Here is a 14,752-nt window from a genome sequence, read left to right on the forward strand (position 1 = left end):
ACCAGCATGTCCACGATGGCCCAAATGGTCTTCTGTGTTGTGAATGTCAGTGAGTCGGAGTCAATTTGGGACATTTAACAGTATACAAATGCAAGTTCTTCACTTTAAAAAAAATGCATTTCCCAAAGTGAAATTGGTAACTTACAAACTAGTGGAAAAAATGAGTAGGTCAAAAATTGCTTAAATTGAACTTAAATATATTTTGTCAATCTTTATCAAAGACCTATTCTAAAGTAATTTTTAGCTGATAGTTTTATATCAAAATCACTCTTTGGTTTCTTGTTGCAATTGGAAATGTCTGAAAAGATTGATCACGCCTATTTTTTAAATAGATTGAAGCAGATATTATGCTTGTAGTTATGAAATTTCATCTTTGAAAGATCAGTCTAAATTCCAGTGACAGACCATTCCAAGTTTTATGTGATGGTGAGCACAGATCTTCAGCAATGTACTAGAATTAGTTCTGAGTTATCTAAATGGGCTGACTTCTAAATTCCTCTTGTTCTTCTATTGTAAATTCTATAATACTGACCAAGCAATCTGTGCTTTGTATCTTAAATTTCTCTTTTACAATTAACATTTATTACAGCATAAGCATTTCACAGAAGATATCCAGACAAGACAGTATCGATCGATAGAAGTTCTGATTGGTGCTGGCTATAGCACACCGGCTGATATATGGAGTACTGCCTGCATGGTGAGCTAAGAATTTTACATTTCAATCAAGTAAATTTTCAAAGACAACAGAAGACAATGTAACTTTTATCGTCCTTTTTTTATATTGAATTTTTCTACAGATAGATATGTCAGTGATGTAATTTGTAAATTTAATCTTGATAATTTGAGTGTACAGTATTTATTCTTATAATTTTGAAATTGAGAAGATTATAGGCTCAAGTCCCAGGTAAGTACAAAATCATGACTGTTAGTGCAATGAGAGAAAGATTCATGGTTAGAGGTGCTTTCTTGCATAAAAACAGATAGAATGCAACAAAGCAGTGATAAACCAGAAACAATATATTACAAATCTTGTCACAATCTCCAAGATTTTGAAGTGACAAAAGTGGCAATTCACCTAACTGTGCTCAGGCTGTAATTCAATGAACATGTATATAGGTCGTTCTGCTGTAACGCAATAATCACATTCCTCTGCAGCCTCGCGCTATGAAAAACTGCTATCGAAAATCGCGCTGTAGAAAATCACTATAGAAAATTGCTATACCCGTTCAGTAGAAAGTTTGTGTTATCTAAACAGTATCCACAATTCATCAATTGCATTATAGCCAATTCGCATTGACGAAACACGAGTTATATCAGAAAGACCTGTACAAATAAAAGTTGTTAATAAAGACTTTGTAGCTTTCACAGCATTTTATAAAATTCATCCAATCCTTCTGGCATGTCCTGAATAACATTCCTCCCTCAACCAAAACTAACAAAATAGAGCTACAGGTCATTAAATAATTAACTTTAACTTCATGAGAACTTCCTGGGTACATAAAGGCTGTCGCTTCTGCTGATATAACTGCATTAATTCATTCACTGAATATAAAGACCTTTTAAATTGCCACTTGGGAGCAAAAGTTCACATTCATATGATCTTTGCTTAGTTGTAAAATTGCATTAATCTAATTTTCTGCTTGTAGAACAAAGCAAGCAATAACCCAAATGCTTTTGTGATCCAACCATGTCGACGTTTTATCCTGGTGCAAGTTCAATTATGAAAGTTGTACTCCTCGTATTCGCCATTTTAAATGAGCTGACAAGCATTCCAGCTTCTCCGCATCCTGTATCTTGAAAGTACATGCTGCTGCATCTGCAATCTCCACCACTTACAATATCAAGACTAACAGCTGCTTGGGAACACCATCCTCTAACAAATTCCCTTCCAGGTCATGTTTTGACTTGGGTGAGCATTACTATTCACTAATCATTGCTGGGTCAGTATCCTGGAACTCCCTATTTAAAGCATTCTGAGCATCTTCCTAACACAAATCTTTGCGTCATAAGGTACAGCACTATCTTATCATGGGTATCTCAAACAGGCAATGAATGTTGATTTTATGACATCCAAGCCTTCACAATTAATTTTCAAGAACTTTTCTAAGACTTCACAATACAAGTTCAAATGTTTTATTTATTCATTCATGGGAAGTGGATATTGCTGGATGGCCCAGAATTTATTGCCTATTGCTAATGTCTTTGAGAAAGTGCTGGTAATTTGCTTTCTTGAACCACTGCAGTCCTTTTTGTGTCGTTACACCTACAGTGCTGTTAGGGAGGGAATTCAAGGATTTTAACCCAAACATGCTGAAAGGTCAGCAATATATTGTTATGTCAGGATTGCATATGGTTTAGAGGGAGCTTGCAGATGATGGTGTTTCTACCTATCTAATGTCCTTGTATTTCTAGATGGTATTGGTCATAGTTTGGGAGCTGCTATTTAAAGCTCCATGGTGAATGTCAGCAGTGCATCTTGTATGTTTTATATTTTAACATGTAATGTTAAAAGGCATTGGAATGAGGGTATGGTATTGACATGGATAGAGAACTGGTTGGCAGACAGGAAACAAAGAGTAGGAATAAATATAATTTTCTGAGTGGGATTTCGTGACCACCTGGGTACCCCAGGGATTACTGCTTGGATTCCAGCTATTCAAAATATAATGATATAGGTATGAAAATGTAATGTAATATCTCCAAGTTTACAGATGACACAACGCTGGTAGGGGGGATCAGTTGTGAGTGAGAATGTAGAAATGCTTCTGCATTTGGACAATCATAAATGATTTGGACAAGTTGAGTGAGTGGACAAATGCATAGCAGATGAAATATACTGTGATTAAATGGAAGATTATCCATTTTGGTGGCAAAAACAGGAAGGCAGCTTGATTTGAATGGTAATAAATTGAGAAAGGGGTAGTGCAGCGAGATCTGGGTTTCTTTGTACATCAATCACTGAACATTTGGCTTGTAGGTGCAATAAGCAGGGAAGAAGATAAATGGCATGCTGAGCTTCATAGTGAGCTGATTTGAATACTGGAGTAGGTGTGTCTTGCTGCAATTGTACAAGGCCTTAGTGAGGCCACAGATGGAATATTGTGTATAGTTTTCGCCTCCTAATCTAGAAAGGATGTTCTTGCTATAGAGTGTCTACGACAAAGATTTAACAGACTGGCTAATGTTATGAAAAAAAACTGAATTAATTAGGACAATATTCACTGGAATTTAGAAGAATGAGGGTGGGCTGAAATCTCAAAGAAACCAATAAAATTTGAACAGGATGTTAGGGAACATTACTCCTGTGTTTACCCTATGACCAGGGAGTTGAGAACGAGGGATCACTGTCTTAAGGGTGTGGAATAGACCATTAGGACTGAGATGAGGAGAAGAAATTTCTTCATTCAGAGTGATCAAACTGTGGAGTTCTCCACTACAGACAGCGGTTCAGACCAAAACGTTGAATGTTTTCAAAAAGGAGGTAGATATACGGCACCTTATGGACCAGTGATAAACTGTCAAATAGTATATACCTCAAAGGAAGGTATATAATACAGGCTACTGTTTTATCGTGATCTCCGAGTAGTCAACCTCTTGATAACCAGAATATTTGATGAACCGGCACACTCCTGGTCCCATAGGTGCTGGTTAATAAAATGCGTGCTGTACTGTTTTTGTGCTAAAGAGATCAAAGGGAATGGGACGAAAGCAGTAACACTATACTGCATTCAATGATCAGCCATGATCATATTGAATAGTGGAGCAGGCTCAAAGGGCCAAATGGCTTGTTCATCTTCCTACTTTGTGTGTTTCTATGGTACATATTGCTGCTATTGAGCATTGTTGGTGAAGGGAGTGAATGGTTGTGGTGCCAGTCAAGTAGGCTGCTGTTATGGACTGTCAAGATTCTCTTTGCTACCTTCCCCTACCCTCCTCTTTGACCTATCACCTCCATCCCCACCCCCATTCACCTGTTCTACTCTTTGATATCTTCTCCCCAACCCCCCTCCCCTCAATTAATCTCTCCACCGTGGAGGCTCCCTGCCTCCATTCCTGATGAAGGGCTTTCGCCTGAAACATCAATTTTACTGCTCCTTGGTGCTGCCTGACCTGCTGTGCTTTTCTAGCACCACTGATCTAAATTCTGGTTTCCAGCATCTGCAGTCCTCACTTTTGCCCTGTGTCAAGATTCTTGCATATTGTTGAAGCTGCATTCATCCAGGTAATGGAGAATATTTCATCTCACAAATGACTTGTGACTTCTAGTCAATGGACTGGCTTTGGGCTGTCAGAAAGCGAGTTACTGACTGCCGGATTCCTCAACCTTGCCTGCTTTTGTAGACAAAGTATTTATATGGTTAATCCAATTCAATTTCTTGTCAATTGTAAATCTCAGGATCTTGATTGTGGGAGTTAGGTGATTCTAATGTTGGATGTCAAGGTTTGATGGTAAGATTTCTTTCTGGTTGGAGATGGTATTTGCGAGACATGGACATCTTTTGCCATTTGTTAGCCCTGTGGGTGCGTAACCCCTGATTGGAAATGAAAATTCAGGAGGCAGGCAGGATTCATGCAAGTGGAAGACTTTTATTCATGCAGAAACTGGTTAATGCAGGGAGAGGGCTAGATAATCTTCCCCAAATCTGGCCTCAATATGAGAAATCAATGTTTGGCTCAGATCGGAAGAGGGATCAATGACACACTCTAATTTTACAGTAAAGAACAGTATTCTTATACATTTTGAGTTACAGTGATCACATACAATGTGGTCACTATGTTCTTCCCTCTTACTCCATATATCCAATCCTATGGGAAACCTAATCAATGATGGGCATTACTATGGACAGCCCCAGGTTCTATGATCTTGTCGTGTTTAACAGATGCTATAATCTATAGGCTTGGGATCTTCCTCTGCATCCTATTCATTCACATACCAAAATATTCTTTCAGGTCATCTCAGGCAGGCTTCTCCCTAAGGACAGCTTGAATTCTGTTATTCATTGTATTTCATTTTATCAAATTCAGATACTCCTCATATATAATTAGGACAGTGGAAAATATATGTAAAAATGTAAAACTAACTTGCTATAAGATTTGTAATATTGATTTCTATTGTAAAGTTAGTTATAAAAGTGTAAAATAATAGTTACTTCTACTGTTAAGATTTGATTAATGAACTGTGAACAATCTATTTTGTTCAAGGTGTAAAAGAAGTTATCTCCTAAAGCTAGTTAACTTCACATCTAGTTTTAAGTGCTTTTCCTTTAATATCTATTTTGAAAACTACCTCTATGATTCTCTAAAGAATCTTTAGAACCTATTGCTTAATATTGCAAGTAATTAATTTCCAAGAAACAATTAATTACTACAAAATAACTTTAATTCCCTGAGCAGCTGCACTGACAAGGGCTAATCTGGCTGGTTCCTTATCAAAACTATGGAATGATTGCTGCTCAAGGCCCTTTTTTACTGGCTTTTGAGTAGCTCTGTTCAAAGGTACCATTGTTCCACTTAAAGGCTAGAACAGGTTGTTTATCCTGTTTATCTCTTTTCAGCCATTTTGTGTCAAAACAAGTTGTTTATTCTACTTTTCATTTGCTGGCCATTTTGTGTAAGCGGGCATGAGCCCTATTGGTATAAGCAGGTACGGACCATTCCTGCAAACCCAAACATGGATATTGACCTAGTCTTGTGGCATTTGGACATGTACTGCTTCAGTATCTGTTCAGCACCATTTGTGACACCTCAATGTGCAATTATCAATGAATATCCCCACTTCTAACCTTCTGATGGGAGGAAGGACATTGATAAAGCAGCTGAAGATGTTTGGACTTAAGGCACTGCCATGAGGAGCTCCTATAGTGATGTCCTAGAGCTGAGATGACTGACCTCCAATAACCACAGCACTCTTCTTTTATGCCAGGTATTATAAACTAGCTGAGAGTTTTCCCCTTCATTCCCATTTATTCCTGTTTCGCTAGGGTTCCTTGATGCTAGACACAGTCAGATCTTTTTTGATGTCAAATGCAGTCACTCTCACTTCACCTTTTTGGAATTCAGCTTTTTTGCCTATGTTTGAACCAAAGCTGTAATGAGTTCAGGAGCTGAGTGGCACTGCGGAACCTAAACTGAGCATCAATGAGCTTGTTATTGCTAAGAAAGTGATGCTTGATAGCATTGCTGCTGACATCATGCATCATTTTACTGATGAGTGGGTTACGTTAAATTTGTCTTGCTCTTTGTGGACAAGATTTGCCTGGGTAATTTTTCACATTGCAGGACCAGCTTGGCTAGAGTGTGGTAGGTTCTACAGCGCACATCTTTAAAGCTATTGCCTCAGTATGTTGTCAAGGTTTATTGCCTTGGCTGTATCAATGCCTTCAGCTGTTTCTTGGGGTGAATTTGTATCCATGGGGTAAATCAAATTGGCCAAAGATCAAGTGGGATCTGTGGTGCTGGGGACTTCTGGAAGAGGCTAAGATGGATTACCACTTGGTACTTCTGGATAAAGATCATTACACATGTTTCAGCATTAGCTTTTGCACTGATTTACTGGGGTCCCCACCACTGAGGTTGAGAATGTTTGAGAAGCCTCCTCTTCCTTCGCTGAGTTAATTGTCCACCACCATCCATGAGAAGATGTGACAGGACTGCAGAGCTTGTATCTGAACTAATGGTCATGGAATTGCTTAGCTCTATTCATCACTTGTTGCTTATGCTGTTTGTATGCAAGTAGTCCTGTATTGCAGCTTCACCAGGTTGATGCTTCATTGTGAGGTTTGACTGGTGTTGCTCCTGACATGCTTTCCTGAACTCTTCATTGAACCAGGGTTTATCCTGGTTTAATATTAATAGCATAATTTCAATAGCCTCACCTTTTTGCTTATTGTTAATTAGTATCCAAAAACCCAAAAGCGAAAAGTACTGCCTTTTCTGCTTCATTGATCCTGTTGACAACTGGCAGCTGGATTGTTTTGTGTTCCATTTGACACTCTAAACGGTGGCTGATTGATAGTGCTCTTTTCTTTGATTCAAAAGGTCATGGTTCAAATCCCTTTCTAAAGACTCAAATGCAAAATCTAAACTGGTACTCCAGTGCTGTACTGAAGGAGTGCCATTGTTGGACAGGATGTCTTTCAGCCAAAACATTAAAACAAGTCGCCATCTGTCCTCTCCAGTCAATGTGGAAGTTCCCATAGGACAATGCACAAAAATCAGTGGTGTTCTCTGACCTAACCAATGCTTATACATCAGCCACATAATCATTAAAACAAAATATAATAATCTATATTATCTCAGTATTGTTGGTGGACTCTTTGAGTTCAAAACACCAAACAATTTTGGATGAAAAAGGTCCCTGGATCCAAAATGTTAACTCTGCTTTCTGTCCAAAGATGCTGCAAGACCTGAGTTTTACCAGCAATTTCTGCTTTTGTTTCTTTCTCAGCTCAAATTGATTATCGTGTTTTATAGGTTGCGATGCAAGTGTTGCAATATTTTCCAGAATTGAATATAAAGCACTTCAGGGCATCCTCATTGAAAGGAGCTCATTTCTAATCTGATCAACTTCAGCAATGGTGCACTTAGCAAATAGCTTACTGATCTGCTTAGCAGATGGCCAGAAAGTGTAGAAAGGTGCATCTGTCTTACTGCTCAAATATTGCTTTCCTTGTGCTTGCATGCCCAACTGCTGCAGAGCTTTCCATTCATATTTCAATAACTTCCAGAAGTTGACTCCTTGACATCTATTAATTTACTTATTGACATTTTTTTAACATCAGCAGAATTTTGGTGGAGAGGTAACACTTATTCCGACAAATCCTGACAAACCTATCCCAACAGTCACTGCATCAGAGCTCAGATCAGTTTTCCTTTGTGTGAATCCAAGGAAAGCGATAGGACCAGACACAATACCAGGCCGTGCAATCAGAGTATGCGCAGATCAACTGGCAGAGGTCTTCTTGGACATCTTTAACCTCTCCCTGCAGCAGGCCACTGTCCCTGCCTGTTTCAAGAGGGCCAATATTATCCCTGTGCCTAAGAAGGCTCCTACAACATATCTCAATGACTATCGCTCAGTAGCCCTATGTTTGGCCAGTGGTCATGAAGTACTTTGAAAGGCTGGTCATGGCATTAATCAACTCCAGCCTCCCCTCTACTCTTGACCCACTCCAATTTGGCCTATTGGACCAACAGATCCACGTTAGGTGCCATATCACTTGCCCTTCACTCCTCCCGAGAACATTGTGACACCAAGAACAGCTATGTAAGAATCCTACTCATTGACTACAATTCAGCTTTCAACATTAGATTACTTACAGTGTGGAAACAGGCCCTTCGGCCCAACAAGTCCACACCGACCTGCCGAAGCGCAACCCACCCATACCCCTACATTTACTCCTTACCTAACACTACGGGCAATTTAGCGTGGCCAATTCACCTGACCCGCACATCTTTGGACTGTGGGAGGAAACCGGAGCACCCGGAGGAAACCCATGCAGACACGGGGAGAACATGCAAACTCCACACAGTCAATCGCCTGAGTCGGGAATTGAACCCGGGTCTCAGTCGCTGTGAGACAGCAGTGCTAACCACTGTGCCACCGTGCCGCCCATTCTTAGACTTAGACTTACAGTGTGGAAACAGGCCCTTCGGCCCAACAAGTCCACACCGACCCGCCGAAGCGCAACCCACCCATGCCCCTACATTTACCCCTTACCTATCACTACGGGCAATTTAGCTTGGCCAATTCACCTGACCCGCACATCTTTGGACTGTGGGAGGAAACCGGAGCACCCGGAGGAAACCCACGCAGACACGGGGAGAACATGCAAACTCCACACAGTCAATCGCCTGAGTCGGGAATTGAACCCGGGTCTCAGTCGCTGTGAGGCAGCAGTGCTAACCACTGTGCCACCGTGCCGCCCTCGGTGATTACTATCCCCTCAAGACTGATTGATTGATTGATTACTAAACTTAGTGATCTCGAACTTAAGCCTCACTATCCGCAACTGGATCCTCAGTTTCCTGGCCACCATCAGTGAAGATTGGGGACAATATCTCATCCTCACTAACACGACTAATGCCATCAGGCCACCATCAGTGAAGATTGGGGACAATATCTCATCCTCACTAACACGACTAATGCCATTTACAAGATCGCTGATGACACCACCATAGTCAGTCGAATCTCAGATGGCGACAAAACAGACTAAAGACGGGAGGTGGAAAACCTGGAAAAATGGTGCACTGAGAACAACCTAGCTCTCAATGCTGGCAAAACCAAGGATCTCCTTATTGACTTTCGGCAGAATGTTACTCATGCCCAGCTACACATTAACAGCACAGAGATGGAACGAATGGTACAGAAGCCTCAACACATGCACCAGCCGATTTTGAAACAGTTTCTGCCCTCCTGTTGTTAGAATACTGAATGACTCTCAAACTCTTAGCATTTGCCTGTACCTGTGTTTTTGTTTTTGCTGCTGTTACCTATTATTTACTTACCTATGCTTCTTAACTCTGTGATCTGCCTGTATTGCACAGAATACAAAGCTTTTCACTGTGCCTCGGTACACATGACAATGAATTCAGTTTAATTCAATTCAATTCAACATCCTTCCATTAAGTGCCTAACTCTCAATGTACATATAGTGTTTACTTTAATAAATGGAACTTTGCTTATATGTCTCAGGGTCCACACTATCACTAAGAATAGTGAATTTCATTTTCATTTGATTCATGGAATGTAAGTATCATTGACAAGGCTTGCATTTATTGCCCATTCCAAATTCTTTTGAGATGACAGTGGTGAACTACTATTATGACAACTGAAGAATAGATGGGAGCAAATTACTGCAGATGCTGGAATCTATACTGAAAACAATAAATGCTGGAGATCACAGTGGGTCAGACAGCATCCATGGCAGAGAGAACAAGCTAATATTTCAAGTCGAGATGACTTTTCATCAGAACTGAAGTGAAGTGTGGTGGAATATACTTCTACCATAGTTGGGGATGTTATAGGTAGTTCATTTTCGAGGGCAGCTAAAAGCCAACTACATTCCTATGGATTTGGGGTAATATGAAGAAGAATTTCTTCAGCCAGAGGGTTGTTTATCTGTGGAATTCATTGCCACTGAAGTCTCTGGAGGTCGAGTCATTGAGTGTATTTAAGATAGAGATAGGTTCTTGATTAGTAAGGGGATCAAGGGTTACAGGGAGAAGGCAGGAAAATGGGATTCAGAAACATATCGGCCAAGATCAAATGGCGAACCAGACTCCATCTGCTGAATGTTCTAATTCAATTCCTATTTTACATGGTCTAAGACCAGACTGTATTAAGAATAGCAGATTTCTTCCCCAAAGGATGTTAGTGAATCATATGGGTATTTATAACAGTCATGACTGACCTCCATTGCCTATGTCAGCCTTTGGATTCCAGATTTATTTAATTCACTGATATTGAATGCCTTGGCTGCCATGATAGGATGTGAAATAATGTCTTCAGCTCATTAGCCTGAGCCTCTGGAATATTGGTCCAGTAACAAGCAGCTTTTTCATGGGACATACACATTGTCAGCAAGCACAGCATTTGTGGTTCATCCCTAATTGCCTTGAGAGCAATTATGAGTTAACCACATTGCTGTAAGTCTGGAATCACATATAGACCAGACCAGATAAGGTTGGCAGATTTTTGTTCTCCCAAAGTGAACCAAATGCGATTTTACAATGATCTTTGGTGGTTATCCTTGCTTCTATTACTGAAACTAGCTTTCAATTCCAGATTTTATTGAGTTAAATTGTGTCTGGGATAAATGAGATTTGGACCAGTGTACTCTGAGCAGAAATCTTGATCTCTGAATTATTATTCCAGTGATATTAGCATTATGACACCAACTCCCCATTCTGCTTCCATCCCTTTTAAAACAAAAGTTAATAAATATAGAAAGAGCTGAAGAAACTACAGCAGATCTGGCAGCATCAATGGAAAGAAAAAACAAAGTTAATGAGTCCAGTGATCCTTCTTCAGAATTTAAAGCAGCTCCGAAATGGTGATATTTGTGCTGACGATAGGGTGGAGCTGTAACAAGCGAGTTGAATAGATGGAGTAGATACCTAGCGAGAGGAAACAAAAAGGCAGCAGGATTGCTCATAGCAAACTAGTAAAGATGTAGATGCTGATTTTATTTTGTCTTTTTTCCATCCATTCACAGTGTATGGGCAATATTGGGCAGGCCACTTTTTATTGCCCATCCCTAATTGTCCAGAGGGCAGTTAAGAGTCAGCCACATTGCTGTGGGTCTGAGTTGTATGTAGACCCAACTTGATAAGGAGAGCAGTTTCCTTCCCTAAAGGGCATTAATGAACTGGATGGGTTTTTTTCGACAGTAGTTTCAAGGTCATCATCAGGCTCTTAATTTCCAATTTTTATTGAATTTATCTATCATGGGATTTAACCCAGATATCCAGAACGTTACTGAGGATGAATTGTCAAGTGAGAATACCACTCAGCCGCCAACCCCCCTAAGGGTGTTAATGGAAAATGTGAGTTATTGTAAATGGATTGGCCGTGTTGGGAGAAAACCAGTCACGGTAGGTAAAAACAAGGACTGCAGATGCTGGAAACCAGATTCTAGTTTAGAGTGGTGCTGGAAAAGCACAGCAGTTCAGGCAGCATCCGAGAAGCAGGAAAATTGATGTTTCGGGCAAAAGCCCTTCATCAGGAATAGAAAGCCATTCAGAACAGGATGTGGGGTTAGGTAATGAGCATGGAGGAAAGTGTTCACATTCTGAAATTGTTAAATTCAGTGTTGAGTCCTGAGAACTATAAGTGGAAAATGAAGTCTTGGTCCTCTGGCTTATGTTGAGCTCCAATGGAGCAGAGTAGGAGGCCTGAGAGAGAAATGTTGACATGGGAATATGGTTGAAGTGGCAGGCAACTTGATGCACAGGGATCCTTTTTATAGATAGATCATAAGGTGGTCACAAGAAAGAGATAAACAAACAAGCAATTGCATGTGAAAGTGATGTGGAACTGTGAGGATGTCTTAGGAGTGGAGGAAGAGTGGATGAGGGTGTCCTAGAGGGATGATCTACGAAGAATGCTGACAATGGAAGAGGAAAATGTGACTAATGGTGGCATCCAGCATTGGCTGCATGTCATCCTTTGGATATAGAAGCTGTTGGTGTGGAAAGTGAGGACAAGTGGGACCCTATTGTTGCTGTGGGAGGGTAGGGAAGGGGGTAAAGGCAGACGTACAGAAAACTGGTCAGCCTAGGGCCCCATTGACCACGGTGGCAGTGAATCTTCAGTTAAGGAAAAGGTGGACATATCTGGGAACCCCTTTGGAAAGTGACATTATTAGAGAAGATGCAACAGAGACAGTGAAACTGAGAGAATGAAGTGCTGCCCTTACAGGGTGAGGATGTATCATCAGGCTAACTGTGGGAGTTGGGATTTGTAATCTGTATCAATGGTCTGAATATCCTAAATTTTAGGCTGTGTCTAGAGTCTCCCATTTCCATTTTTTAAAAAATTGGTACTGTCATAAACTAAATGGTCATTCCAATAACTTACTAGGTACTTCTTGAATCTTTTTCCAATCATCTTGATTTTCAGAAGCATTGCATTATGCTTCTGAGGAATTACATTGAGACTATGGCTCAGACCATAAGCAATTAAATTTATAATGATTCAGTTTCACACAGATTGTCATTTCTAAATATTTTAAGACTGAAACTACTTACTTGTCACAATGATTGCAAATAATTTACACCAAAGTGGTAATTTAAAGGTTAGGTTTCTTGGTTACCTTTTAAGAAGTAATTATTCTGACCCCTGTACACATCAACCATATTAAATTAGACAGTATCCTTCTGAATGTTTTGGCCAACAGTTTTCTTTCAAAGTAATACTGTGTGGCTGATGACCTCCTTCATATTAATTGTCAAAGCCCCAGCGATGTTGGGTTTGAGCAAATGTGATGTGAGGTTTAACATGAAAATTAAACATTGTGACTTGCTGCTCCACTTTTACCTTTTTGAAAATGGCATCTCGCAGATCTGCCTCACCATTGGAATGCATTTTTGCTACTTGAAGTTTTCATCCTAGGTATAAACTAAATTCACCAGAAAAAGCCCAAGTTCCATCTATTTCATCCAGAGCACTATTTTAATTATTAATTACTGGCAGTCGTCCTCTCTGACGCTGAAGTAAATGACAAAGTGAGGAGTTTTTAATTGTTGTTGAAAGAGGCAAAATCGTAGTTTTATCTTTTTGATAACCTTTTCTTTGTTTTTTGTCCTGTTACTCAATCCAATTTTTCTACCCTTCTCTTTCTGTACCCAAGTTCTGACATTGAATTGCATCTTTTGACTTGTACTATGTCTGTGTCCTTGCTCTACTGAATTCCCAATTGTTCAGTCTGGTTGAGGAACTTCACAGTAGCTTGCCCTGCTCACTCAGAGCAAGTTTACCTTTGTGCACAGTTATCAGCACAACTTCAGTTATTTTCCACACAAAAACTTAAAAATATAAATATGTAAGATATGTGTAACTAATGACAGACACTACTAGATACCTTGCTCCAGCAAATTATGGACCATTCTATAGGTAGGCCTTCCTGGCCAAGTGACCTAATATGATGGACTTCTTTTGAATCTACCTTATTTGAAATATCCATTTGTATTGATTAATTTTCAAGAAACTATTTTCCTTTCAAAAATCAAAAAAGAGCCAGAGAACTGGAGATACTGGAAATCAGAAACAAAATCAGAAATTGTTGGCAAAACTCAGCAGGCCTGGCAGCATCTGTAGAGAGAAAACAGAGTTAACATTTTGGTTTTTCTGAGCAGGTTCTAGGGAAGGCTCCCTGGACCTGAAAAGTTAACTCTGCTTTCTCTCCACAATGCTGCCAGACCTGCTGAGTTTTGCCAACAATTTCTGATTTTGTATCTTCCTTTTTGTCCCACTCTCTCTAGGAAGTAAAGAGGTAGTTAATTTGCCAGAAATGTAATAACACTATTTTAAACAAAGAAAGTGCTTAAAGATGGTTGACTTTCTTATTGAGGTAGCTTTCTCCTAATTCTAAGTAAGTGTTAGAACATAAGCACCATTCTATGCGTTTACCTCTTAGGACCCTCTTCTATCCACCTTACTTCGACAACATTAAAATGTAGAGGTGCTGGGAACGAAAGCTAGTTAAGGAAAGTACCAGTGCTCAGCCTCAGAAATGTGATGTAGATTGCGACTCTGATTGTGAAGCTGCTTCTTTGTGATGAGCTCTCGCGCTAAATGGAGGTTTTGTAAATCTCATATAGGAATGTGTTGTTCACATGAATGCTCAAATAAGACTTTTACAGTTGCGTATTATAAAAATTCTACTAAGTAGATCATACAATTGAGGAAAATAAGCACTTGGAAACCAAACAGTTCCCTTTGTTTTAAAAGTTCTTCTGATTAGAAGCAGGTAAATGTGTTCTGAACTGAATAGTTATGGGAGATTTACTCTATTGAATCTTTATTTTATGCTTCCAAAGGCCTTCGAACTTGCAACTGGAGATTATTTATTTGAACCTCATTCTGGTGAAGATTATTCCAGGGATGAAGGTAAGTATTTTTGCATTTTTGAGAAGTTCATATTAAATTTTAATTGCTTAATTTAAAACCTCGTTGAAAGTTCATGTATGAAGATAATTTCAACACTAAATAAAACTTAAGATGTTGCATTTTGCATTCTGATTCAAATTA

At 39.6% G+C, this 14,752-nt stretch overlaps 1 protein-coding gene across 5 annotated transcripts in view; it reads left to right on the plus strand.

The window, feature by feature from the left end:
• LOC132826704 (SRSF protein kinase 2-like) overlaps nt 1–14,752 on the plus strand; it is a 226,984-nt gene that overhangs the window by 194,697 nt on the left and 17,535 nt on the right. For all 5 annotated transcript variants that reach the window (XM_060842795.1, XM_060842790.1, XM_060842794.1 and 2 more), the window contains 2 exons: nt 590–697; nt 14,542–14,611. In XM_060842795.1, coding sequence (XP_060698778.1) covers nt 590–697; nt 14,542–14,611 — 178 coding nt within the window. The remainder of the gene's footprint in view (nt 1–589; nt 698–14,541; nt 14,612–14,752) is intronic.

Source organism: Hemiscyllium ocellatum, chromosome 23 (genome assembly GCF_020745735.1).
Source record: "Hemiscyllium ocellatum isolate sHemOce1 chromosome 23, sHemOce1.pat.X.cur, whole genome shotgun sequence".
NCBI classification, from domain to species: Eukaryota; Metazoa; Chordata; class Chondrichthyes; order Orectolobiformes; family Hemiscylliidae; genus Hemiscyllium; species Hemiscyllium ocellatum.